This window comes from Pantherophis guttatus, chromosome 2 (genome assembly GCF_059756535.1).
Source record: "Pantherophis guttatus breed Tessera chromosome 2, ASM5975653v1, whole genome shotgun sequence".
Taxonomy (NCBI): domain Eukaryota; kingdom Metazoa; phylum Chordata; class Lepidosauria; order Squamata; family Colubridae; genus Pantherophis; species Pantherophis guttatus.
Window position 1 is genome coordinate 121,681,980 of NC_142064.1, and position 26,576 is coordinate 121,708,555.

At 41.0% G+C, this 26,576-nt stretch overlaps 2 protein-coding genes and 1 pseudogene across 2 annotated transcripts; 2 read left to right on the top strand and 1 right to left on the bottom strand.

Annotated features, from left to right (window-relative positions):
- Positions 1–5,178: 5,178 nt before the first annotated feature.
- On the top strand, positions 5,179–6,142 carry LOC117675651 (olfactory receptor 1B1-like). The gene has a single exon (XM_034434552.2). The coding sequence runs from the start codon at positions 5,204–5,206 to the stop codon at positions 6,140–6,142; it is 939 nt and encodes a 312-aa protein (XP_034290443.2). The 5' UTR covers positions 5,179–5,203.
- Positions 6,143–14,023: 7,881 nt separating this feature from the next.
- Positions 14,024–15,564, top strand: LOC117675650 (olfactory receptor 1B1-like; annotated as a pseudogene).
- Positions 15,565–23,105: 7,541 nt separating this feature from the next.
- Positions 23,106–24,180, bottom strand: LOC117675407 (olfactory receptor 1K1-like). The gene has a single exon (XM_034433988.3). It carries the CDS (start codon positions 24,172–24,174, stop codon positions 23,242–23,244), a length of 933 nt encoding a protein of 310 aa, XP_034289879.2. The 5' UTR covers positions 24,175–24,180; the 3' UTR covers positions 23,106–23,241.
- Between the last annotated feature and the right edge of the window lie 2,396 nt (positions 24,181–26,576).

Sequence of the window (26,576 nt, forward strand, 5' to 3'; positions counted from 1 at the left end):
TATTCTATCAGCCCTCAAAACAGAACTTGAATAAAAGAATAATAGAGGTGGAAGGAACCTTGGAGGTTCCCTCAGCAGCTGGGAAATGCAAAGCGGTTTCCACCTGTGGCTCACATCTGGCTGTGGTGATCTTGTTCTACAGCACTATTAGCTGCCTCTATTTCCAGCCTCCCTCTGCGTACTCAGCCCAAAAAGGCACTTTTATCTCTCTCTTGTATGCAATGGTGATACCAATGTTGAATCCCTTCATTTATACGCTAAGGAACCAGGAGGTAAAGTCAGCAATAGTGAGACTTCTTGGCAGGATGAGAGCTTTCTTAAGATAATAAGAACAAGCAGAGTGACATTTCCATAGTTGCTGGGTGTTTTTTTTGGGGGGGGGGGGTGAGGAGGAGGTGGTGGATGGTACTAGGGCAAAGGTAGTGTTCAGCAGGTTCTGACCAGTTCTGGAGAACCAGTAACGGAAATTTTGAGTAGTTTGGAGAACCGGTAAATACCACCTCTGACTGGCCCCGCCCCCATCTATTCTCTGCCTCCTGAGTACCAGCTGATTGGGAGGAAATGGGGATTTTGCAGTAACCTTCCCCTGCATTGGGGAGGGAATGGAGATTTTACAGTATCCTTCTCCTGCCACGCCCACCAAGCCACACCCACACAACCGGTAGTAACATTTTTTGAATCCCACGACTGTACTAGGGCCTTTAGCCATCATCATTATCTCCAATGAGACATATTCTCTACAATTATCAACATTCCTTTTAAAACCGAGGAAGCACAAGGCCTCCCCCCCCCCCCCCCCGGTCAGTTCTGACTTGATTATGATCATCTTGTTCTCTGGTAGTATTGGTTTCTACCTTGCCTTTGTTTTCTCAACCCAGAAAACAATCTTTGTCTGGACTGTGGCATCTGTGTTGAATCAATTCATCCATATCCCAAGGAACCAGGACACACAAAGAACTGCAGTTAGAATAGAATAGGGATTTTTTTTTTATTTAAAAAAAAAGAAAATTAGGGGACATTTCTGTGCATTGTTCTTGTCAGTTTTGTAACGTTCTATCACAATACCATATTTCTTAAATTAATATTATTGGTTTTCCCTGAGCTACCTACTTCACTGCCACTTTAAAAAATGGTTCATTGGTGTACTGTTTCATCATTCTTGCTGTCATTTATATGCTGAGATTTCACCTCACTTCCAAACAATCCAGATGAACCTGTGCTGAAAAATACTTGTTATTGCATTGATCAGGTTCAAATTAAAAATAATATGAAGAAAACTTCAAAATTTCTCCAGTTCTTCAACAATCTGATTTTATTAAAACAGGAAAAGCTCAGTAGTAAGATAGACAACTCAGGAAAAGAATAATAAAACAAAGCTAGCGTTGTTGTTTTTTTTAAAAAAAGCTCTTTTGTTATCTTGCGAGTTGGTAATTAACCTGTGATCTTTGCTGTGGCACTCTCATGTATTGTTCTGTCATCGGCAGCCAAGTCATTTCCTTTACCTACATTTAATTCTTTGTTTTCCAATACAGTTGTAATTTGGATTGTATTACAGCATGTGAGGGGCTTATATCATAATAGATTTCAATATATGACATCATTCAGAGATGGAAGGTGTAAACTTCCCAGAGCGCTAGCCTTATTAATTTTTCTTGCAGCAAAATCATCTAAAAATATACGAGGACACCTCAAAAGTAAACAAACTCATCTGTGATTTGGGATGCCAACTTTGTACTTGCTGTATAGGACATGTCTCCAAAGTTTTAGTGTTAGAGACCAGCATCCCAAGAGCTATTCAGACTGCTTGTCAAATATCTCTAGGGCTTTCAATATAAAACCTCTAATGCAATTCTTTCTGCTTGTTGCTGGAATCTTGAGACATTCAACCAAGTCAGATCCATCTGGCTTTGTTCTATTTTATCCAGTGCTTTGATCCACTATTGAAGATCACACCCAGGAGAAAAACCAAGAGCATCTGGATAGAGGTAGGCAGGAGTAGAATTGCTATCTTTAAGGTTTGCTGCAATCTCTGATGTTTTGACTTGTACATAAGGCTACCAATACTGTCTTACCTCTAAAGCCATATCCAGCTTGATGGAAGTAGACAGAGAAGTTGCATGTGTTTGAAGATGACTAAAACAAGGTAGCCATAATTCTAACAGAGGATAACCTAGCATGAAAGATGAGAAGGAATAATGTTTGAACTTTTGCCATGAATAAGTGTGATCTGCTTTGGGGTTACCAATTAATCCAAAATGTGGCTGGTATACATCTGGATCTGCATAGTGATAAAAAAAAATCTGATTGATTTGCATACATATGGAGAACAGTAGATGACTTTTTTTTCATGTTTAGAGCAGGAGTTTTTAATCTTTTTATAATACGGACTTCTTTGAGAGAATGGTGAATCCTATGTATCTTTTCGCAGAAAAAGTATCTAAATGTATAAAATGTTACATATATACATACATACATACATACATACATACATACATACATACATACATTACAAAGGAAGCCAATTACCCTCAAATAGTTATCAAAATATTAAAATATATCAATATAATATCTTTATTATTAAGTATTAAATTATTAAATAACCATTTAATACTATACTGTATTAAGTTAACGAACATGATTGGAGTTTGACTGTACATTCATGCTTACAGTAATTAGTGAGTAAAAAATTAAATTTCAGTTAGAGGTTAGTGAAGATAAACTCCCACATCATTTAAGGGAAGGATAATAGGTAGCTTTTGGAAAGGGGTGCCATCTTTCTCTGGGCAGATTGCAATGCCTTTTAAGAGATGTCCAATGGGCAACAAATCAGCAGGTGAAAACTCATAATCTCCCCATCGCCACCAGACTTTCATTTTAAGAAAAAGTTTGTGGAGAAGGACCTGGGGCATAAATGGCATCAGCTAGAAAAGGGACTAGGCAATGGAAAAGATAGATTTGAGCATAGATCTGTGAGTGGTCCCCCACCAGAAGATGTGATTGCAGCAGGTAAGAGTATCGGACTGGATTCAGTATTACAAGTCCTTAGTTCATTAACAATTAAATGGGGATGCAAGGAGACTTTCTCTACTGCTCATCCCAACCCAGGCAAGCAAAGCACATACAACCGATTTAAAAATCCAACATGGGACGGCCCTCCCTCCACTGGCTGTCTTTTACCTCCGTTGACTGTCTGATTTGCAAGCCTAAGAAATGAAAACAACCTACTGTTTTGGAGACACTTCATTATTTGTCTTTATGGATCCAGATGGGAACCATGGGGGAAGTAGAACAAGGCTGGGAGAAATGGGAAAGGAAAGGAGTCATCTGCAGGAATTTCTGGAGCGATTGTAATGTAATGCAAGTACACAGCATCCCACAGGAAACGCACACTTTACCATTTGTCTTAGATGCTTCTTATTTGGTATTTGGAGACAATGCCAGCATTTTCATAACTTTTACAATTTCCACAAGTTTACAAATTCCACAATTGCCGCAAAAAAAGATTTAAAACCACAACCAGGCTTGTGTCCATCTGGCTCACTACTCTCTGTTTAGTTTAATTACAGGATTCAAACAAGAGCCTTTCCCAGCTTAATCTGGAGAGCCTATGAATTAAACCTGGGATTTTCTGCACACAAAGATCCACTGCGAACCAACTTTTTCTGCCAACTTTGAAACGTAAGTTGGCATTTGGAAAGAGTTGCGATGGGGAGGGTCTTCTACCTTCACAAAGAATATGGAGGCCAATGGCCAATGGCCAGATTTAGAACTCACTTTCATGGAGTGGATCAGCTCCTTTTTTTCATTGACAACAAAATGCAGGAAAGGCTTAACTTGAACTTTATATCATTGACATACTCTTGGAAGTACGGATTTGCTCCTAGTGCTGAAGTTCTGTGTTTGGTTGCAACTTCAGTTGTAATAAAGCCTGAAAGCGTTAGAGAAGGTTCATCTTTTCTATTCATTCTGGTGCATTGGCAACCCCAACAGCAAGCCTACAAAAATAGATCCACTGAGTTTTGAGGAACAGGTACATTCAATTTCATTCTTTTTTTTCATTGAGTAACCTCTGGAATCTAAAGAATATCTTCCTTGGCTAAAATGTTCAAGAAAGGAAGCTGTTCAAATCTTACAAGAGATTCTGATCCCAATCATGGAGAAGATGAAAGAATTTAGATGTTCCTGATCTGTTAACAAGAACATCAAAATATTTTTCGAAAGACAGCATACAAGTTTTGTTTGTTTGTTTTTATCCCACCTTTATTATTTTTATAAATAATTCAAGATGGGTAAGATACATAATACACCTCCTGCCTCCTATTTTCCCCACAATTACAACATAAATTCATACATTCAATCTTGTGGCTTCCTTAAACCGAGTAACACCCCTAATTTGGCCAGCCTTTGATTCTGATGCTCAGGTTACATGAAATAAATTTTGGGTTCTGTAATGTTTAGATTGCCCAATTTCCTGCCTAAATAAAAACAGACCTGTTGAAATTGTGAACCCTAAAGGCCTGTTGACTTTATTCTGATGATGTTGGCTGAGCTTGTCTGGGCTTGTGGAATTAAACTGAGTTTGGTCTAGTCAATACATGGATGTTAGAGAATAACACTGCTTAGGATAAACTTAGGAAAAAGATTGTCCTTTTATGACAATATCAGGAACCAGGTTTGAATCAAAGATTAATAAATTTCTATTCAGCACAAATCATAAGTCTTTATGTTCAAGAAATGAACAAGTTATACAAAGGGTTAAATATTCCTCAGTTGTTCTTTTTTTGGCTTAGCAGTAGGGGTAGGGAGAATAACTTTGGATTAAATGCATCCGAGATAACAACTGAATATGATCAGGATGAACTGCACCTAACTGGAGAGGAATTGGATAGTATTAAATTAAACGTAAATTGAATGAAATCAGTTTTACAAGAATCCTTGGAATTTTTCTCCCAGACACACACTCATTGCTAATTGTATGCTCATTTCAAATAAATATGAACCTCTCTGAAATATTTCTTAAAAACATCACTGCCTAACAGCTATAAAAACATTTGGACATTAAATACTGAAATTTTCAAATTCAGTTTGGACATTTGGCAGCTGACAATGAACCCTTAAATCATTTTGTGAAATTTGTTTGCAAAGCTGTTCCTAGTGATGAAGTTAATTTCTAATTTTATGAAGTTATTTTTCTTCAGGTCTCATGGACTGTGAGAACGGGACAGACGTTAAAGAGTTTGTTCTCTTGGGCTTTTCCTACAAACCCGAACACAAATATCTCTTCTTCCACCTCTTTCTGCTGATGTACAGTGCTGGATTTCTGGGTAATACCATGATGATCCTTCTCATCACTTTGGACGCGCGACTCCAAACCCCCATGTATTTCTTACTACGTAGCCTCTCAGTCATTGATATTGGCTTCCTCACAATCACAGTGCCCCAAATGCTAGTCCACATCGTATCTGCTTCCAGGACCATCCCCTTCTATTCCTGCATGGCTCAGTTCTTCTTCTTCTACATTTTTGGTGTCACTGATCTCCTTCTCGTGAGTGTCATGGCCCTGGATCGCTATATAGCCATTTGTAATCCTCTCCACTATGTCTCAGTGATGAACCAAAAGATTTGTGGGAATTTAGTAGCTGGGTGTTGTATCGTTTCTACCTTACACTCCATGCTGCATACTGGCCTGCTCCTGCGTCTCAGTTATCGAGGGAAAAATCACCTGGCCCATTATTTTTGTGATCATCAGCCCTTGCTGCAGCTGTCCTGCTCAGACACCAGTGTCAATGAGGCGGTCATCTTCTTTGAAGGTGTCATCATCATCCTTGGGCCTTTTGTCTTCATCATCCTCACCTACATTCGTATCGTAGTAGCTATAATGAAGTTCACTTCTTCAGGGAGACGCAAAGCTTTCTCTACCTGTGGGTCTCACCTTACTATAGTGGGCCTCTTTTATGGAGCCATTATTGTTGTTTATTTCTTGCCCACCTCAAGTTATTCCTCTCAGAGAGGGTCAGTTTTTGCTCTAGTGTACACAGTCATCACCCCAATGTCCAACCCCTATATCTACAGTCTCAGGAATAAAGAAGTGAAAGATGCTCTGAGAAATCTATTGAGAAGATCCCTATTTTCTCAAAACTGATCATGAACTTGGCTCTACCATAGAGCTGCCTTCTAGCTGGCTTGAGGTGAGAGTAGAAGAAGGGCTGCCCATGTTGATGGAACATATTCTTTGCACACAAATGATTTTGAATTTAATACTGGGCATCTCTTGGCAACCATAGTACAGTTGAGTAATCATAAAGTGTGGGCTTAATACTGGGCCCTTTTAAGGAGTGGAGGGGTTAATAGGGTAACATATCCTAGGCTTTATACATAAATGTGTGCCCACCTGAAAGATATATTTTGTATAGTATGTAGTATGGACATTGCTGAGCCAGCTTGACCTCTGGCAGAGTCTGGATGGGGGTGGTGCCTTTATGTTGGTGCTCCTTGATCTCAGCAGCTTTCAGTGCTGTCAACCATGGTATTCTTCTGGGCTAACTGCAAGGGTTGGGCGTGGGAGCACTGTATTATAGTAATTTGTCTCTTTCCTCAGAGGTTGATTTCAGTCAGTGTTGATGGGAGGGAGAGATCATCTCCACAGCCCTTCACTTGTAGAGTGCCTTAGGGATTGACAGCCCTGTTTAACATCTACAGGAAACTTCTCAGTGGGGTTGTCAGTACAGGGTTTGGTATTCTGATGATACCTAGCTTTAAATCTCAATATGGCATGTTTAACATTGGTATGGGATTTGTAACAATGGCAACTAGAAGTGCCAGGACTGACATCACAGTTTATATCCATGTCACTTAAAGGAAATTCTGATCCCAATTGTCATCGCTAATTGAGAACTACCTTTATGGCCAATGTGTCATTACCGCTACATGAACTGCATTGGTTGCCAGTCAGTTTCTGAAGGCAATTCAAGGTCCTGGTCATTATCTATAAAGCCATGTATGGCATAGAGCTTGGATATTTGAGAGACTACCTATCTCCAACTTTTTCTGCTCACCTGATACGTTCCAGCAGAATGGGGACATTTGAGGTCCCTTCTATTAAACATTGTCCTCTTAAAAAACCAAGGAAGTGTACCTTCTCTGTCACAGCCCTTGACTCTGTAACTGCATCCCACTGACATATGAACAGCACCCTCTCTCCTGCAGTTCCCAGGGTAGAGAGGTAACCCTCTGTCAGGGTTAATGTGTTTGTGAGTCCCTGGCGTGTTATTGTTAATGGTGGTTTCACCCAGGCTGTCTGTGCTGTTGTATGTTTTAAACTATATTTATTGTCTTTATTTTTTTGCAAGCCAAATCTATTAAAGTGGTCAGCTATAACTAATTTAAATAAATGAACAAATGAATGAATAAAATATTTCACATGGACATGGTCTTGAATCTAATACCTGGCATTGAGATCCCTCTGATCATTTAAATATTCACTAAAGAGTATCCTTGATTAAATTTGTGCACTTGTGCACATGTCCCTCTGTTTGTGTCTATGTGTTTATTCAGTAGCTATTTCATTTTAATCGCTTCAACCACTTTGGCCATACTCACTTATACATGATGACTTTAGTTGGCAGAAGCAACTTTGGAAGTTTTGCCCCACATGGGCAAAATAATGTGCAGTCCTCGGCATCCTGGGAGTTCTGTGTTTTTGACCTAGATTTTGCAAAATGAAAAAATTATTTATTTATTTGTTTAAATTTCTATACCGCCCTTCTCCAATATAGGACTCAGGGCGGTGAACAGCCAAAGTAAAAAACAAGACATACATACAAAACATACAAAATCTAAAAACTGTTTAAAATAATTAAATAATTTGGCCGTAATTAAAACAATTCCAATTTAAAATCAGTTTAAAATTAGACTCAAGCCAGCCCAGCTAGTTGAAATAAATGGGTTTTCAGGGCCCGACGAAAAATCCGGAGGTCTGTTATTGTACGTAACTCTGGGGGGAGGTTGTTCCAGAGGGTGGGCGCCACCACAGAGAAGGCTCTCTCCCTGGGGGTTGCCAGCCGACATTGTCTGGCGGACGGCACCCTGAGGAGGCCCACTCTGTGTGAGCGTACTGGCCGGTGGGAGGCTATTGGTGGCAGAAGGCGGTCTCGTAAGTACCCCGGCCCTGAGCCATGGAGCGCTTTAAAGGTGGTCACCAACACCTTGAAGGGCACCCGGAAGACCACCGGAAGCCAGTGCAGCTCGCGCAGGAGAGGTGTCACATGGGAGCGCCTCGTCGCCCCCATAATCCCCCGCGCGGCCGCGTTCTGGACCAGCTGGAGCCTCCGGGTGCACCCCAGGGGGAGCCCCATGTAGAGAGCGTATAATATAAAAAAAGAAAAATGCAAAAATTGAGAGCACATTCCAGCCAATGTAAACACTATCCAACTTAAAATATATTAAATTCTTTTAAACTCTTCAGTTGCAATACCCAAATAGAAAAATACTTGCTAAATTGCTGAATTGTGCTTATTCTGTCAAATCCAAGTCACAATATTTCAAGGATTTTTCTACATTCTCCCAGGAAAAATATTTCAAGAGTCATATCCCCTTAAATTGTAACAGACATATTGTGATGCAAATGTTAATGTGCCATCTCTACCTATCTACCTAGCTATCATCTAGTTATCTAGCTATTAGCTATCATTTCTATCTAATGTAGATAATGTATATTATAATCTATATAATCTCTCCCCATCTCTCTCCCGTCTATCATCTATCTATCTATCTATCTATCTATCTATCTATCTATCTATCTATCATCTATCTAATTTAAGGATTCTCTCCATCTCATTCTTAAAGTTCTGCTATTTCGAACCTCATATTCTTCAAAATGCCAACCCGACATTAAGAGAATTAGACCCATTCTTACATAATACATTTTAAAATTGTTTCGAACAATGTTTCTCTATCTGGTCTTCTCTGCTAAGGCACCATATGCATCTGCCCTAGAAACATATTAATCTTCTAGATGAACTTAACCTTTGGCAGCAACTCCTGAGTTCTATAGCATCATAGTTAAAAGAGCCTGGCAGAATTGAAAAAGGTGTTTAACTTCTTTAGAGTTTAGTTTCAGTAAACTTGCCAACCTTCATGGAAATCTCTGCATTGTTGTGTCTTTCTTTGGCCTCCAAACACTTTCGTTATTTCTTCCCAGAGTTTTCTCTCAAAGCTCATCCTGCTTCCTCCAATTTCTGGAGTGTGTGCTACTTGTGCTAGAGAATGGTACTTGCTTTTCTGCATTTTAACTCCTGGTTTTAATAACAAACCATTCTCTGTGCTCTCCACAGGACCACCACTCACCAGATATGAATTTCTGTTGACTTGCTTAACTGCCTATGAAATATCCCTGGTGGCTTCTGTAGCTGATCCTTAAATGAGATCCTGCTGGCTTCTTCTTAGGAGCTACAGACGTTGAAACAAAACAATCCTGGTTGACTATTTTTGATGTTCAGTTGGGCTGGAGGTCTGGTTCATTGCCAAAAATCAGTCTGGTGCCAGAGCAGGGGTAATCCATTGATATAGGTCAGTGGTGGGTTCCTCCCGGTTCGGTCCGGTTCGGCCGAGCCGGTAGCGGTGACGATATGACATCACCGAACCGGTTCTCCCCCCCGCCGTCCGTCACCCACCCACCCACGTTATTCTTACCTTTTATTTGGTCCCACCCCCAATCTATTGCTGCCTCCTGAGTCCCAGCTGATGACTAGAGGGGAAAAAACTGTTTAAACTCTTGCCGCGGGGCTTCAAAGGGCCGTCCTACAGCTGATCAGTGTACAAATGAGTCGGGTCGTAAGTGCGAGGACTGGCCGTAAGTGCGAGGACCTTCCAGAAATGACTCTGACCAGCTAGCCACGCCCACCTAGTCACATGACCTCCAAGCCACACCCACAAAATAAGCTACGCCCACAGAACCGGTAGTAAAAAATTTAGAACCCACCCCTGATATAGGTAAGTAAGAGACTGATAATTGACAACACACCTTTGTATTGTTGTTGTAATTTCATTCAGATACAGAATCTGCCACAGTTTCTACTAGATAAAAGCAACTCTGAAAGAAATGGTAATGAACTGAGGAAGCAATTGAATTGTTCACCCAGAGCAAAGCAAGGCATGAAATCCCATGACAACTATGTAAGATTTGGCCCTAACATCTGTGTTGCTCAATAGAACAGGCACAGATTTTCTCACCCTGGTGCCTTTTAGAGATGTTGAGCTATAATTTTCATTACCTGCCATTTCAAACAATTGGAGATAATGAAACCCAGAAGAAGTAGATGGCTTATTTTACATCTCAGATCCTTCCAAATCTAGCTAAATCCTGTTTATGTTCCGTTACATCTCCCAATTGTCTATGGAGATTCTCAGTCATCCAGGTCAAGGTGCTTTTTCAAGAGGCAACTGGACTTTCTGAAGAAGCTTCTTGGATGAAAAGTGAAATGTCTTCAAAGAAAAACCAGGAAGTCCAGTTGCCTCTTGAAAAAGCACTTTTGGGACATCTCCCAACATTTTAATCAGCAGTGAGCATTGTGTGCAGGCAATATGGAAGTTTATTTCAATAGATATGGAGGGCTTCAAATTAGAGTGTGGTTGGCTTAGAATATTGCTTTGCTGAGTAGAGATTGACTTGCAGTTGTCACTGGGATCTTCTCCTGGTTGTCTTAATTTCTCCATCTTTTAAACACCTTTCTTGAACCCTTTTCTTCACCCATCCTAGACCTCTATTGTCCTCTTCTTGTTCACTGTCTTTCAGTAGATTCATCTTCTTTCTAGGAACATAATGGGGTGAATATTGGATGTGAACCAAGAAATCACAGGTTCTCATACTCTTGACATGCTGAGGTACTAACTTTTAGTGTAAACATCTCACAGGATTTGTGCCACTCAAATAAGACCAGGGAAACAAGAATTATTTAGTGTATACTACTGTAAGCTTCTTGGAAAATATGGGATATAAATGTGATGAATATGGAATAATAGCAATCTAGTCATTCTTCCTCTTTTCATTCAGCCCCTCACCTTTTCTTTTTCTAACATTTTCTCTTGGGAACAGAAATATACTTAAGACAAAACTTCCTAGAGCAAAACTGTCAAACCTAGTTCTTTGTCAGGGTCAGTGTGGGAGGGTGGCTGGTGGGGAGCTAGATTACATAGAAGTATGGAGACAATACTGACCATGTACAGAGTGAATTCCTTTCAGTAATCTCAGTAGTTATTTGATAATGAGTGAAAATAAGTCCTTTTTGGACAGAAGCATATGAATGTAAGAAAATACTTATTCTGTAATGGCAGAGAATTAGCATGGGAGGGTTCAATCTCTTCTTGAAAATCTCCAGTGTTGGAGTACTTCTGGAGGCAAGTTGTTCTACTGATTAATTGTTCTAACAGTCAGGAAATTCTGCCTTAGTTCTAAGTTGGATCTCTCTTTGAACTAAGGTGGAATTTCCTGACAGAACAATTAATTAGTGGAACCACTTGCCTCCAGAAGTTGTGGGTGCTCCAGCGCTGGAGGTTTTCAATACCATTTGTTTCAAATGGTATAGGTTTCCTGCTTGAGCATAGAGTTGGACTGAAAGACTTCTAAGATTCTTTCCAACTCTGTTATTCTATTATTCTGTTTTTCTTACCCCATCCAGATTGAATATTTGTCATGCAAAAAAATCATGCAAGAAATACTGATTGTTTGGTTGAAATTATACTTTTGTGTTTAGAAAGCATATGCTGTGATTGCTTGGGGTTGGGAAAACGCAAGATTCTGTCTTTCCCTCTCCCCACCACTCCAAAGATAGATTACCCCCAGATTTGAGAAAGCAAAGGATAATAACACATATGTTTCAAGTAATGGTGTGATAAAATAGATTATTGATCTGAAAAAAGCTATATTCTGAAATGTAGTGCATATGAGTTCAGATGAGTTCTACAAACATATGCTGTGCTTGATGTTGCTACAGAAGTACAAGACACACCAGAATGGCTTGTTATATATTGAAATGAACATTTTGTTATTTCCGTTCATGATTCTGGTTTGTAGCAAACATCTATGCTGATTTTTTTAAAAAAAACCTTTGCAAATGTCTGTGGAAAATAAAAGGCATGTCTCTGGCTCTGAAGTAGGGAGACCAGATTTCCAAGAATAAAAACTAATGAATTTCTACACATTCACATATTCATCTGTATCAATCCATGACTCAGTTTCTGAAGCATCCACAGCCAACATTTAAAAAGAAGGGAGGAATGGAGGGAAAGAAAGAAATGAAGAGTTTCTGTGCAATGAAGCATCATCCAATAATACCAACTTTTTCAAGTTCCCCATTAGTCAAATATTGCATTCAAAATTATTTCCAGCTCAAAGGAGAGAAGGATAGACCCTTCTGTCCAGGGGTGAAATGCTCTTGGTAGCGATGGAGGCGGGTGGTTTGGAGAACCGGTAGCAAAAATCCCTGCACCCCCCCTCCCCATGCCCAGCTGAGCCACGCAATCATCGAGGCTTTTAAAAAAAAAATTTAAAGCATTTTTTCTACAACCTCTTCGGCCGAAAAAATGCTTTTAAAAGTTAAAAAAAAGCCTCTGATGATCGCGTGGCTCAGCTGGGATTGTCAAAGCCTCTGACGATCCAAGCTGAGTTGCCTGATTGGCAGAGGCTCTTTTTTTTAAAAATGCCTTTGACGATCCCAGCTGAGTTGCCTGATCGGCAGAGGCTTTTAAAAGAAAAAAAGCCTCTGCCGATCAGGCAACTCAGCTGGGATCGTCAGAGCCTTTTGAAAGCATTTTTTTACAACCTCTTTGCCAAAGAGGTTGTAGAAAAAATGGTTTTAAAAGTAAAAAAAAAAAAAATGGCCACGCCCACCGTCACATTACCCGCCCCCCCACCAAGCCACACCCACAGAACCGATAGTAACAAATTTTAGATTTCACCACTGCTTCTGTCTATTAATCAGGAAACAGAGAGGAAGTTGCTCTTTTGCTTCTCTGTCACCCTCCCCCCTACTAGAAAATACCCTTCAATTGAGGAATAAAAGATAACTCAGGTGTTGTCAGAAGAACCTGATTATTTGATTTTATTTCTACATTTATTTATTTCTGTGGTGCTACTGCTGCTCTAGCTCAGCTAGAGGAATATGGGCCAATAGGCCAACTGGAGTGGGAGCAGCATCAGCTTCCCATCTCCACCCTACCCCCCGTTTTCTTTCCCATGCTTCTCCCAATCCACAGTTCAGTGTTTCTCTAACCAAACTGTATATCTGGCTTATTTCTACCATTTGGAACGAAAACCTAATTCCTGCCTTATTGTCCTTCACATACTTTACCTCAGATCTTCAGAATGATTATACAAAAATAGTACTAGCACATTTGTCCATGAGGAGAAAATTCTACCAGCATTGGTTGCTGGAAAAAAAAATATCAGAGAGAACAAATAAAATAGAAAGAAACAAGCACATGACATACAGATACACATAGACATTACAATGCGTCTTATATTAATAAACTTGTTCCTTATTCCTTGTTCTTTATGATAATAAAGAGTAGGAATATGAAGGACTTACAGTTGACTTACTGTTTTAATAAATATTACAAGAAACGAAGTTAACATTTAAAAGAAGATACATAGATTTACAATGTGAAATGGCACCACAGTAAAAAGACAAGAAAAGGCTCTGGAAATTTATATAATAGAGGAAACAATAAGAATAAAAAAATCATACCACTGAAGGTCGTCCTCCAAGGACTTTTGTTGAAAAAAAGACCAACTGTCTTTACAAATATTGAAAAACAAATATTAATAAACCAGGGCTGCAGATTTTATTGAATTCGCGCCCCCCCCCCAAATAATTGAAAACATTAAATATTGAAATATTTGAATTGAAATTTGATATTCTACAACTGACAGTCTTTCAATCATTTTGTGAGATTATATTCAACAGTGTTTTCCTTGTGAAAAATCAATACCACTTTCTAATTTTAATTGACCTTTCCTGCAGGTCTCATGGATTGTGAGAATGGGACAGATATCAAAGATTTTGTTCTTCTGGATTTTTCTACCAAGCCTAGAGACCGGACCCTCTTCTTCCTCTTCTTATTGCTAATGTACAGTGCTGGACTTTTGGGCAATGTTATAATGTTTCTTCTAATCACCTTGAATGCACGATTCCAAACCCCCATGTATTTCCTGCTCCATAGTCTTTCAGTCATTGATGTTGGCTTCATCTCAGTCACAATGCCATGGATGCTGGTTTGCCTGATAACTAATTCCAGGACCATCCCCTTCTATTTCTGCATGGCCCAGTTCTTCTTCCTCTATGTATTTGGTGTCACTGATCTCCTTCTTGTGAGTGTCATGGCCCTGGATCGCTATGTAGCCATTTGTAATCCTCTCCACTATGTCTCAGTGATGAACAAAAAGATTTGTGGGAATTTAGTGGCTGGGTGTTGTATCGTTTCTATCTTACATGCCATGCTGCATGCCAGCCTGCTCCTGCGTCTCAGTTATTGAGGGAAAAATCACCTGGCCCATTACTTTTGTGATCATCAGCCCTTGCTGCAGCTGTCCTGCTCAGACACCAGTGTCAACGAGGCGGTCATCTTCTTTGAAGGTGGAATCATCACTTTTGGGCCTTTAGTTTTCATCATTCTCACCTACATTCGCATTGTGGCAACTATATCAGCTGGTTCAGAATGCGGCCACACGGGTAGTGATGGGAGCTGCATGCCGCTCCCACATAACACCTCTCCTGCATGAGCTGCACTGGCTCCCAGTGGTCTTCCGGGTGCACTTCAAGGTGTTGGTTATCACCTTTAAAGCGCTCCATGGCATAGGACCTGGATACCTTCGAGACCTTCTGCTGCCACCAACGACCTCCCACCGACCGGTGCACTCCCACAGAGAGGGCCTCCTCAGGGTGCCATTGGCCAAGCAATGTAGACTGGTGGCCCCCAGGGGGAGGGCCTTCTCTGTGGGGGCACCTTTTTCTCTGGAATCAACTGCCCCCAGAGATACGAAGAATTCAAGACCTCAGTGCCTTCCACCGTGCCCTGAAGACCTTACTTTTTCAGCAAGCCGGCTGGCTTAATGCTTTTTAAATGTTTTTAATATGTTTTGTTACTGTTTTTTTAAACTTTGGGGCCAAATTTATATATGTCTTTTTAAATTGTTTTTAATGTTTGTATCTATGTTTTTTACTTTGGTTGTACACCACCCTGAGTCCTTCGGGAGAAGGGTGGTCTATAAATTTGATAATAAATAAATAAAATAAAATAAAATAATGAAGTTTACTTCTTCAGGGAGGCACAAAGCTTTCTCTACCTGTGGGTCCCATCTCACTTTGGTGGTTCTTTTTTATGGGGCCATCATTGCTGTCTATTTCTCACCCACCTCAAAGTATTCTTCACAGCGAGGGTCAGTTTTTGCTCACCCCAATGTCCAACCCCTATATCTACAGCCTCAGGAATAAAGAAGTGAAAGGGGCAATGAGAAATCTCTTGGGAAAGGGATCCAAACTGATAGTGAAATCTTGGCTCTTCCATTGAGCTGTCTTACAGCTGGCTTGAAGTAAGAATAAGGGGAAGGTCTGCCTGTGCTGATAGAACATATTTTTTGCATACAAATGGGCTCAGATTTCATACCTGGCCTCTCCTGGCAACAACAATGTAGTTGAGGAATCATAAAGTGTGAGCTTAATTCTGGGCCCTTTCAAAAGGGCTAATAGGGTAACTTGTCCCAGGCTTCACACATGAATGGATGCTCACTTGAAATATAAATATTTGAAACAATGAGTTAGATCCAACATTTTGAAGAGACGACAATTGATTGTTTAATGTTTGGGAGGAACTAGCCCTTGCTAAGTTTCACAAAGGGCCTCAGTTAATTACTTTGAGGGTAGGCTGTTTCAAGAACATCATGAATTTACTTCTTTGGCAGAAGATGTCCTGACCTTGTATTTCCTAAAAGCATGTCCAAAAACAATCTGGCTGTCCATTCAGATCCTGCATGTTTGTGTGTTTGGGGATGATTGGGGAGAAAAAACCCTCCTCCATCACTTACAGTTCTTGATATTATTTGCTCCAAACAATGTTGTCCCCAATTAAAAGCTGATGGAGAGAACCTTAGACAGAAACTGCTTTCATTTGGGACAAAATGGTCACATCTCTAAGACTGTTCCCTTTGGCCTTGTACACAGCTTCTGATAGAAAGCTGATTCCCTTCCCTTCCCTTCTTTTTTCAATATCAAGAAAATACTGCAGAACTGATTTCCAAGTAAAAATAAAGCTAAACAGTCTTTTCTTTAATCAAAGCAATCGATTTTGCCATCTCTGCCAAGTCCATTCACTTCACTATCCTTTGTTGCCTTCTTGAGTTCTTCCATTTCTGTGCATACAGAAATATTGCTGCTGTCTGTTCCTTATAAGAATAAAGCTCCATGGTTTTTTCCTCCCTGTTTGTTTGTCCATCAAACCTAGGAGAAAAATCTCTCGTTTCAATTGTACACTTAGTTTAAAAGTCCTCTAAATGAAAATACATATCTGATTCCAATATTTGTTATGTTTCTTGTATGTCCACCAAAAATGATGATGAAAAGTACCTTCAGGTTTATTTATTTATTTATTTATTTATTTATTTATTTATTTATTTATTAGTCCAATTTATATGCCGCCTTTCTCCGTAGACTCAGGGTGGCTTACAATGCATTATAGCAATAGCCTGCATACTTTTTTGTATATATCTGCTTATTAGGGCTTTCGCCCCCCCCCCAAGTGGTGTTCTATACAAAGTTGGCTTATTGCCCCCACAATCCGGGTCCTCAATTTACCTACCTTGAAAGGATGGAAGGCTGAGTCAACCTTGAGCCTGGTGAGATTCAAACTTGCACTAATTGCAGGCAGCTGGCAGCTAAGTGCTAGCACTTAACAGCACTTTAGTCCGCTGTACCACTGAGGCTCAATCACCGAGATTGATTACATTTCCAACATATGCTTGCAAAACTTTTATAAATTTTTGAGAATTTATCAGGTGTTAAGTACCAATGATACAATGTCTTATTAAAGAGCTTTCTTTCAAATTCAGTGTAAATTTCAGTTCTTAATTCTCATATTCTCCCATTGGTCAAACATTATATTGTGTCAAACATTTTTTAGAAAACACTATTTTCATGGGGAGACCAAAAAAGGGGCCACGGTTGCCTTTGCAGACAGTTAAAAATGGATTGAGAATGACATTATGTATTCCTATCCTTGAGAAACAGTGATACCATCTCTCCATCCCGGAAGCAGGATATGTGAATGAGCCATTATGTATAATAACATAAAAGCACTTCAGAAAGAGGCCTCCGATATGCTTTGCGATGTCACTCATCCAATGCTGATCCACAACCTCATTTGATAATTTGATATTTCAACTGAGCTGAATTAACTGAACTTAAGTGAAAACACAACAAGCGGTGTGATGGCCTGGAGGTGAAGGTGCTTGCGTCCCATTCAGAAGGTTGAGGGCTTAATCCTAGGCAGTGACAGATGTTTCTCTACCAGGGAGCAAAGAGGAAATATCTGCTGTGAATTCCACATAGGCCCTGAAACAAGGGATTAAAGGATCGTAAAAAGATAAAAAAAAATTAAGTGACAACACAAAACACCAAACCTGTGAATATTATCAAGCTCAAATGATATATAAAAATCTAAATAAATCAAGCTAACATAAAAAGAAAGGTATTTAAAAACAACAAAATTTAGCTCTCTACAATAGAGATATAATGGTTACATTTTATTAAAAAATTGGAAGGCTCAATATTTAAATATCATATTGAAACTTGAATACATTGTGTTTTTTTTGTGTCCATTAAGAATCAGTCTGAAGGCTTGAGAAGTGACACATTTCAACATGCTAACTAACATTTAGAGTCTGGTACATGTGCATCTTTCCAAGAATACATAGCCATCTTTACAGCAAAAGTCCAAGCACTATAGGTAGTCCTCAACATATGACCACAATTGATTCTAGAATTTCCATTGCTAAATGAGACGTTAAGTGAGTCGCACCTGATATTATGACCATTTTTGCCATTTTTGGTTGTTAAATCACTCAGTTGTTAAGTGAATCACAGGGTCAATTAGCGAATTTGGCTTCCCCCATTGACTTTGCTTATTGTAAACTAGCTGGGAAGGTCACAAATGTCAATCATATGTCCCAGGGCACTACAACCATTAGAAATACATGCTGGTTGCTAACCCCCCAAATTTTGATCCTGTGACAGTGGGGATGTTGTGACGGTTGCAAGTGCGAGGACTGCAGTCACTTTCTTCAATGCCGTTACAACTTTTAACTATCACTAAATGAATGGCTGTGAGTCGATGACTTCCTGTATATATGCAAAATAAACAGGTTCCAAATTTTAGAATTTTCTACTATAACAACACATTAACATTTTTGAACCTTAGTTTCCTCTCAGGAATCTGAATCACAATAGTAACAATGTGCCACAAATAAGAAACAACTGATTAAGATAACCAAACATGTATACTACAGTGGTGGGTTCCTCCCGGTTCGGTCCGGTTCGGCCGAGCCGGTAGTGGTGACGATATGACGTCACCAAACCGGTTCTCCCCCCCACCCTCCCTCCCCCCCCACCCACGTTATTCTTACCTTTTATTTGGTTCCACCCCCAATCTATTGCTGCCTCCTGAGTCCCAGCTGATGACTAGAGGGGAAAAAAACGGTTTAAACTCTTGCCGCGGGGCTTCAAAGAGCTGTCCTACAGCTGATCAGTGTTAAAAGCAAACAAATGAGTCGGGTCGTAAGTACAAGGACTGGTCATAAGTGCGAGGACCTTCCAGAAATGACTCTGACCAGCTAGCCACGCCCACCTAGTCACATGATCTCCAAGCCACACCCACAAAATAAGCCACGCCCACAGAACCGGTAGTAAAAAAATTTAGAACCCACCCCTGGTATACTAGTATCCTTTGAAATTTACTGCATTTTCAAAACATCAACTGTGGAGTCCAATAAAGCCCCCAAAGATTCATTGTATGATGAAAATTGTATTTTTTAAGACCTGGGCCAGAAGAATTAGGAATAGAAGTTGTCTTAGTTATTACCCTGTTTCCCCCAAATAAGACATCCCCTGATAATAAGCCCAATCGGGCTTTTGAGTGCATGGCAATAAGGTCAAGCGCTTATTTCAGGGTTCAAAAAAATGTAAAGGCAGGGTCTTATTTTTGGGGAAACACGGTATGTTCTTGAGGGCCTCCCCACTTTGATAGTCCCCATCCCACTCCTTTGTCCCCATCCCCCAGTCCAGCAAGAGAAGGTAAGGCAGATTGGCGCTGCTGCTCTCTTTTCAAGAGCTTGTTTTTAGCTTGAGAATTTTGGTATATTGGTTGTAGTCATGACCCATCGTTTGAAAAGGTAACATTTCACCATACTGATTCGCTTTTTGCCTATCAGTGAGGTAGAGGCAGCTTCTCTTCCCATTGATATTTTGGGGAAATTCCTTTCACAGGGGAAAAAGCTATATTCTCTGGAATTCAAAAGCATTAATCCAATGCATAAAGGAGAGAAGTTCTTAAGAATTTACTGAGACCACTTGATTTGTTCTAAGGCAGTGATGGCTAACCTTTTTGCCATCACGTGCCAGAAGCGGGGGGAGTGCGAGAGGATCACGTGCGTGCGTGCCCACACCGATAATTCAATGCCCCCCTGCGCCCCACGCATGTGCATGTGACCCCCCCCTGCATTTCCCCCACTTTTGGCAAAAGGTTACTGATGGGCCCAGTAGGCCCGTTTTTTGCCCTCCCCAGGCTTCAGAGGCTTCCTTGGAGCCTGGGGAGGGCGAAAATGGCCTCTCCCACCCCTCTGGAGGCCCTCTGGAGGCCAGAAACAGCCCATTTCCCAACTTCCGGTGGGCCCAGAAGGCCCAAAAATCAGCTGGCCGGTGTGTGCATGCGCGCTGGAGCTGGGCTAGAGCAACGCTCGTGTGCCCACAGATATGGCTCTTCATGCCACCTGTAGCACACGTGCCATAGGTTCGCCATCACGGTTCTATAGCATCTAAAACATTAGGCCACTGCACAAGAAATACTATCATAATGTACAAAGCTGTTTGCATTTAACCATAGTCCAAACATGTCCTTTTTCTGCCATATTATTTATTTATTCATTTAAAACATTTTATAGCCATCCATCTTATATCAATTTCTGGGCAACTGCCCGCCCCCCCCCCAAGCAAATAAAACGACATTAATATTAAAACAACATGATATCTAAATACTAAGTTTAAAGCTAAAACTCTCAAGATCATAACCTTTAACTGGGTGAAAGAGTGCACCACAGATAAACAATTTTTGAACCAAAATATCTCAAATGTGCTAATTTACAGAATGTTTCCAAAATCCAGGATACATGATTCCCAAGGAAATAAAATTTGGGGATGTTGTCACTGCCTCAGTGCTACTGGGTGCTGCTGCTGCAGTGGTCATGTGATCTTCATTTCCAATGTTCTGTGACAGTTTCCCAGCCAGTTTTGCAATCCTTTGCATCCTCCCCCAACTAGCAGCAACCACTCACCTGCTTGCTGGAAAGAGAAGGGAAGATGGATGGATGGATGGGAAGGAGGGAGACAAGAAGAAAGGAAGGAAGGAAGGAAGGAAGTATTTCCCATGCTCCATGTCAGAATCCTACAATGAAACTCAGTGGGGAAGGCAGCAGGAAGTTGGAAGTCACTTGCTCCCAGTGATTTTTTGCCCACCCTTGGTCATTCTGTTTCTCTGTTTAGGTAAGGAAATATCTCTAAAGTGATGACCTAAACCGGGCACAGGTTGTATTAGATATTAAAACTATAAACATTATTTATTTATTTATCTGTAAAATTTATTACTGCCCATCTTGCCATACAGTAAGGTTACATTAAAAACCTGGCACCAAGATTAAACATCCACATGCAACCTATGGTTAAATCCTCTCATCCAGCTCACCCTCAAGATTTGCCTCATTTCCTCCCCAGCCCACAAGTGAAGAAACTGAATCTGACATTAGCTATGTAGTTAAAGAAATATCATCCACATTATCCTGACACCATTCAAGGCCAGTCTCAAAGAATGTAAAATCTTTCTTTTGGAGGGAAGTCAGATGATTGGCACTGACTGAGAAAAGAGGCAGGAGAGAGATTAGCAGTCGGCACAGCAATTCTATGCCTTTGTTGTTGTTTTTTTGCTGACTCATGAATAGGTAGATAGCCCTGTAATGTGATAATGGGGAGAGCCTAAGGCAGAGGTCTTCAAACTTGGCAGCTTTAAGACTTGTGGACTTCAACTCCCAAAATTTTCCAGCTTAGCTCTGGCCTAAAGAATTGTTTGGAAAGATCTAACTTAGTCTCTTTCCACTCTGATGAAAGACCAAACAAAATGAGTTTGCAATGGAACATCAATAGGAGATAGATAGCTCTACAGTTTAGGTCAGTGGTTCTCAACCTGAGGTTAATTGGACCTCTGGGGAGCCGCAATATTGACACAGGGAGTCTGCAAAGGCTTGAAGAATTGTTATGATTTAAATCTTGAATTAAGTCTTGGGGGGTCCATAGCAGTGGAGAGATTCAGCCGGTTCTATCCGGTTCGTGCAAACCAGTAGTTGTGGCGGTGGGAGACTCCACCCACCCACCCACCCACCCAGACATCATCACATCCCATTTTTGATGCTCTGTGCATGTGCGGAAGGTCCTGCACGCTCACATTTGCGAACCAGTAACGAAGGTAAGTGAATACCACCCCTGGTCCATAGCCATGGTTCGTAGCCACAAAAGCAGAGGTGGGTTTCAGCAGGTTCTGACCAGTTCTGGAGAACTGGTAGCGGAAATTTTGAGTAGGTCAGAGAACCAGTAGTAAAAATTCTGACTGGCCCCGCCCCCATCTATTCTCTTCCTCCCAAGTCCCAGCTGATTGGGAGGAAATGGGGATTTTGAAGTAACCTTCCCTTGGAGTGAGGTGGGAATGGAGATTTTACAGTATCCTTCTCCTGCCACGCCCACCAAGCCACACCCACAGAACCAGTAGTAAACATTTTTGAAACCCACCACTGCACAAAAGGTATTTAAAGGGGGTCCATGGTGAAAGACCACTGGTTTCAGGTCAAACTTGAGTACTCCTCTCACTTCTTCCCACTGATTGAACCTCAGAAGATCAGTGCATTGAACTCTCCCAGTCTTTCCTTGTCTCTTCCAATTCATTTTGTTGTTGTTGTTGTTGTTCCAGTCTATTGTGGCCCGCCAGCGGCCTGCATGGATTGTGGCTGATCCCGACGACGAGAAGGCTGGTGTGGTGTTGCGCCAGCGGCCTGTGCAGCCAGCGCTCGAGTCGGACAGCGAAGAGGCTGAAGAGGATGTGGTGCCAGAGGCAGAGACTCAGCCAGGGCTTTCAGAACCTCCAGAGGCTCCTTCAAGTGAAGAGAGTGAAGTGGAGGAGCCTCTTCTCAATGCTCGAGCATGCAGGGCTGCCAAAAAGCAGGAGTGGCTACTCAGGAGGAAGTCTCCTCGAGAGTAAGGCTTGGGGTTAATTGGCCACTCCCTTAGCCTATTTAAGTTCACACACAGATAACAAATGTTGCTGGAAACAATGTGTGGCCCTACGCAGAGCATTTTGAGAGTGAGTTTTTTGTTACAACTTGGTTTCTGGGCTGATTGCCAATCCTTGTCGGACTTTGTTTAATCTCTGTAATTCATAGCAGGCTGATAAGGACATTTGTGGTTAAAGCCTGCATTTTGAAAGGGGTCTGTTTGTATTAAACAGAGTTTTTGGAGCTGTGTGTGTGTGCTACACTTCTTGGTACCCGTAGCTGGGGCAGAACACACTCCCACAACATGCATACGATTTTGATTCAGCCTTTCCATTTCATCAGTCTTTCAAAGCTTCTATGTCCACTATACATGAGGTCACAGCCATACAGGTACACAAGGGAGGTGGAAAAATGAACTGTGCAATGGACAGTAGCTACACCATGGCAATATGGCAGCCTTTGCCATACTGACCAGATTATGTCTTCTGTCCCTGGTGAAAAATGAATCATCAAGGGCAGTCCACTCTTGCTAATCATGTCACTACCGTTCTCATGGGAGGAAGTGGCATTTATTCTGAGACTCCCTGAGAACTCAGTGGTGGTCATTGATACAGGACTGATTCTTACAGTTTAACATTCAGCACAGTAAATTGCAGGACAAGGACTCACTACATTCCCACTTTCCTGCATAAAGTTCTGCGAAAGGCTCCTTTGACGTCATCATTCCGCAAGCTGTATATAAAGGGATTGAGCATAGGAATGACCACGGTATACATGACAGTGGTAACCCTTCCCTTTTCAGCTGAGTATTTTGCTGTAGGCTGAAAATAGACGCCAATTACAGTGCCATAAAAGAGAACGACAACAGACAAGTGAGCCCCACAGGTTGAGAATGCCTTGCGCCACCCAGTTCCCGCTGGCAGTCTCAGGACGGTAACCAAGATAAGGATATAAGAGATCACAATGAAGACAAAAGGACTCAACACTACCAAGGACCCTTCAGTGAAGATCAACATTTCAATTAAGCTGGTATCAGTGCATGATAGGGCCAGCACAGGTTGGTGGTCACAGAAAAAGTGGGGTATCTCCCGGGAACCACAGAAGGAAAGGCGAGACATGAGAATAATGTGTAGCAAGGAGTGAAGATGGGAGATAATCCAAGAACTGGCTACAAAGACTCTGATTCTCTCGCTCATCATAGTGGTATAATGCAGAGGATTACGGATAGCCACATAGCGATCATAAGCCATGGAAGCCAGGAGGAAACTGTCAGTGACCCCAAAGGCAAAGAAGAAATACATTTGAGTCAAGCAACCAGCATAAGAGATGGTGGCTTCTGGCATCAATAGGTTGGCCAACATCTTGGGGACAGTGACTGAGGTGAAGCAAGCATCCACCAAGGAAAGATGTCCCAAAAAGAAATACATGGGGGCCCGCAGTTGGGAATTCCGAAGGATCAGCAGGATAATCAAGAAGTTCCCCAGGATACCCACTGTGTACATCACCAAGAAGATGACAAAGAGGAACTTTCGCTGTGCAGGATCAGAAGACAAACCTAGGAGAATGAAGTCTAGGTGAAGTGTGTGGTTTCTGCTGTCCATGTAATCAGGAATCTGAGAGGAAAGTTAGATTAGGATTTGTCAAGCCTTTAAAATAGTTGAGGGTATGAGGAAGTGACATCTAAGGACAAAATAATCAGAAAAAGGAAAGCAAGACAATTTTGCATTTATATATAGGAATAGTCCCACATAATTAGATGTATAAAACAAAAGTGTAAGACTAGGTAAGCCTTAAAAAAAAACATCTAGAACAACAAATCAAATATAAAATAGGATACAGCTATATTTGTTCAAGTTTAAGATAGAGCAAACACATTAAGTACTTCAATATTAGTCCATCTGAAACTAGAAGGAGACACCCTAGGACACGGCTGTCAAACTTGTGGCGTCACGTTGCTGTCACGTGACGTTTCACGACCTTTTCCCCCTTTGTGGAGCTGAGATGGGTGTGGCCTGTGCATGACACATCTGGCCCATAGGCCGCCAGTTTGACACTCCTGCCCTAATAGAATGAATCCTTGCACTTCCATATAGACTAGAAGCTGGGTCTACAGTCTATAGACCCAGACTCTGTTCTGGATCAAGATAATGTCCTGAAAATGTAGGGCAAAATGTAGCTGAGTGTTTTACAAATGTTGATATTATCAGAAGTGCTTTGTTTATGCTAATTATTATTATTATTTGGGGGGGAAGGAGGAATAACAAGAAGAATTTATATTGGAGGATGGCAAAATGATGACTATACTATAGGTATCAACCTTAGACCTGCTGCTTTGCAGTATAGCTCCATCAGTCCTGCCCAAAATGGCAATATTAAATCTAAAGAACATCAGGTTGCTTTTCTCTGATCTTCTCTGCTTGCTCCTCCCTTTGCCTCCCTTTGTGTTCCCTCATATCCTCTCTCCTTCCCTTCCTTCCTCCTTATTAAATCCTTCCATAAGCCCTTTGTTTCAGATGTGGAGAGCCTATAGTGCGCCAAATATAGTTGGCTTACAACATCTATTTACCCCTGGCCATTGCTCATCTTAGTTGGGAAAACTAGGATTTGAAGGCCAGCTAATCTAGAGGTTTATAGATTATCCATCCATCCTACCCCAAGGTTTCTAATTGGCTTTTACCGATATTTTAATTCACCTTGTTTTAGATTTTTAAAGCTTATCCTTCTAAAAGCTTACTTTGTACGGTGCTTTCATTTTTCATTTGATTTGATAGTGAAGTATACAACTTTATTCAAATTGTATCTTTTAATCTGTTTAATTGCAAATCATCCAGAGAGTTTCGTCTGTTAGGAGACTTTAAAAATGAAATAAATAAAACAATCCAAAACAATGTACTTTATTACAATTGTTGTTCCTTACTTTTTCCCCAGTGTCTCCTCCTTTGTCCAAATCTAGTGTGCCAGGTGTTTTTCCTTATTCACCTGTGGCATCGTATTGATAAAGGAATGCATTTATCTACCAATTTATCCTTTTCCATGTTTCAAGATAGAAAACAAAATAATTTATCTCCTTATTTTCCATCTCTCAGTAGTTTGTTTGAATCCCGTTTGTCTGTCTATGCAGATCAAAGCAAAACAGAGCACCATCAAGTGTATGGAGTTTATTTCACAATCATTCCCTTATTGTCAAAACAAGGTCAGACAAATTCTGCTATTTCTAACATTTGTGATCTTCCTCTTTCAAAGGCTTCTAATACTAACAACTCGTTTTGAGTTTAGAAATTCAACTGCCAAGTTGGCAAACCCCTCAATAAATATCATAAAGGTTAGCTTACTTACTCTGCTCATCTGAACTAAGGTCTCCAAAGGTAATTTCACCAAAGAGGAACAGGACTCAGCAGGGAAAAAAAAAAGCACAAAACCGAATAGATTTCTGTAACAACTGATAGACAGAAATGGGATGTTAAAGATAGAAATGTAACTCTAGGAGGGGTTATGTTTACCAATGCCATAAATCCCCCCAGGGCATCTTCCCCAGAGCTCAAACAGACATTAATTGCCCAAGACTCACTTTGGGGCTGCAAACAAGAGGTAGCAAACATGTTTATTTTACTTGTTGTAAAAAAAGTTGAAGTTCTCCAAAGTACATCAAAACACAGCTGCATTCAATGGTTCAGATAGCTAGATAACATGACCAAAATGTTTCTGAATTGGCTGCCCAGAGCACCTTCATGCAAATTCAAAGTCTTATCACAACCTCCCTCAAACTGGAGCACTCCTGATCTATTCAGCTCCCATCATACCCATCCAGGCTGGCTTAGGACCTGGTTATCTACGGGACCGCCTACTACCACCAATAGCCTCCCACCGGCCAGTACGGTCTCATAGAGAGGGACTCCTCTGGGTGCCGTCAGCCAAACAATGTCGGCTGGCGACCCCTAGGGGGAGAGCCTTCTCTGTGGGGGCACCTACCGTCTGGAATGAGCTCCCCCCAGAGATACGGAGG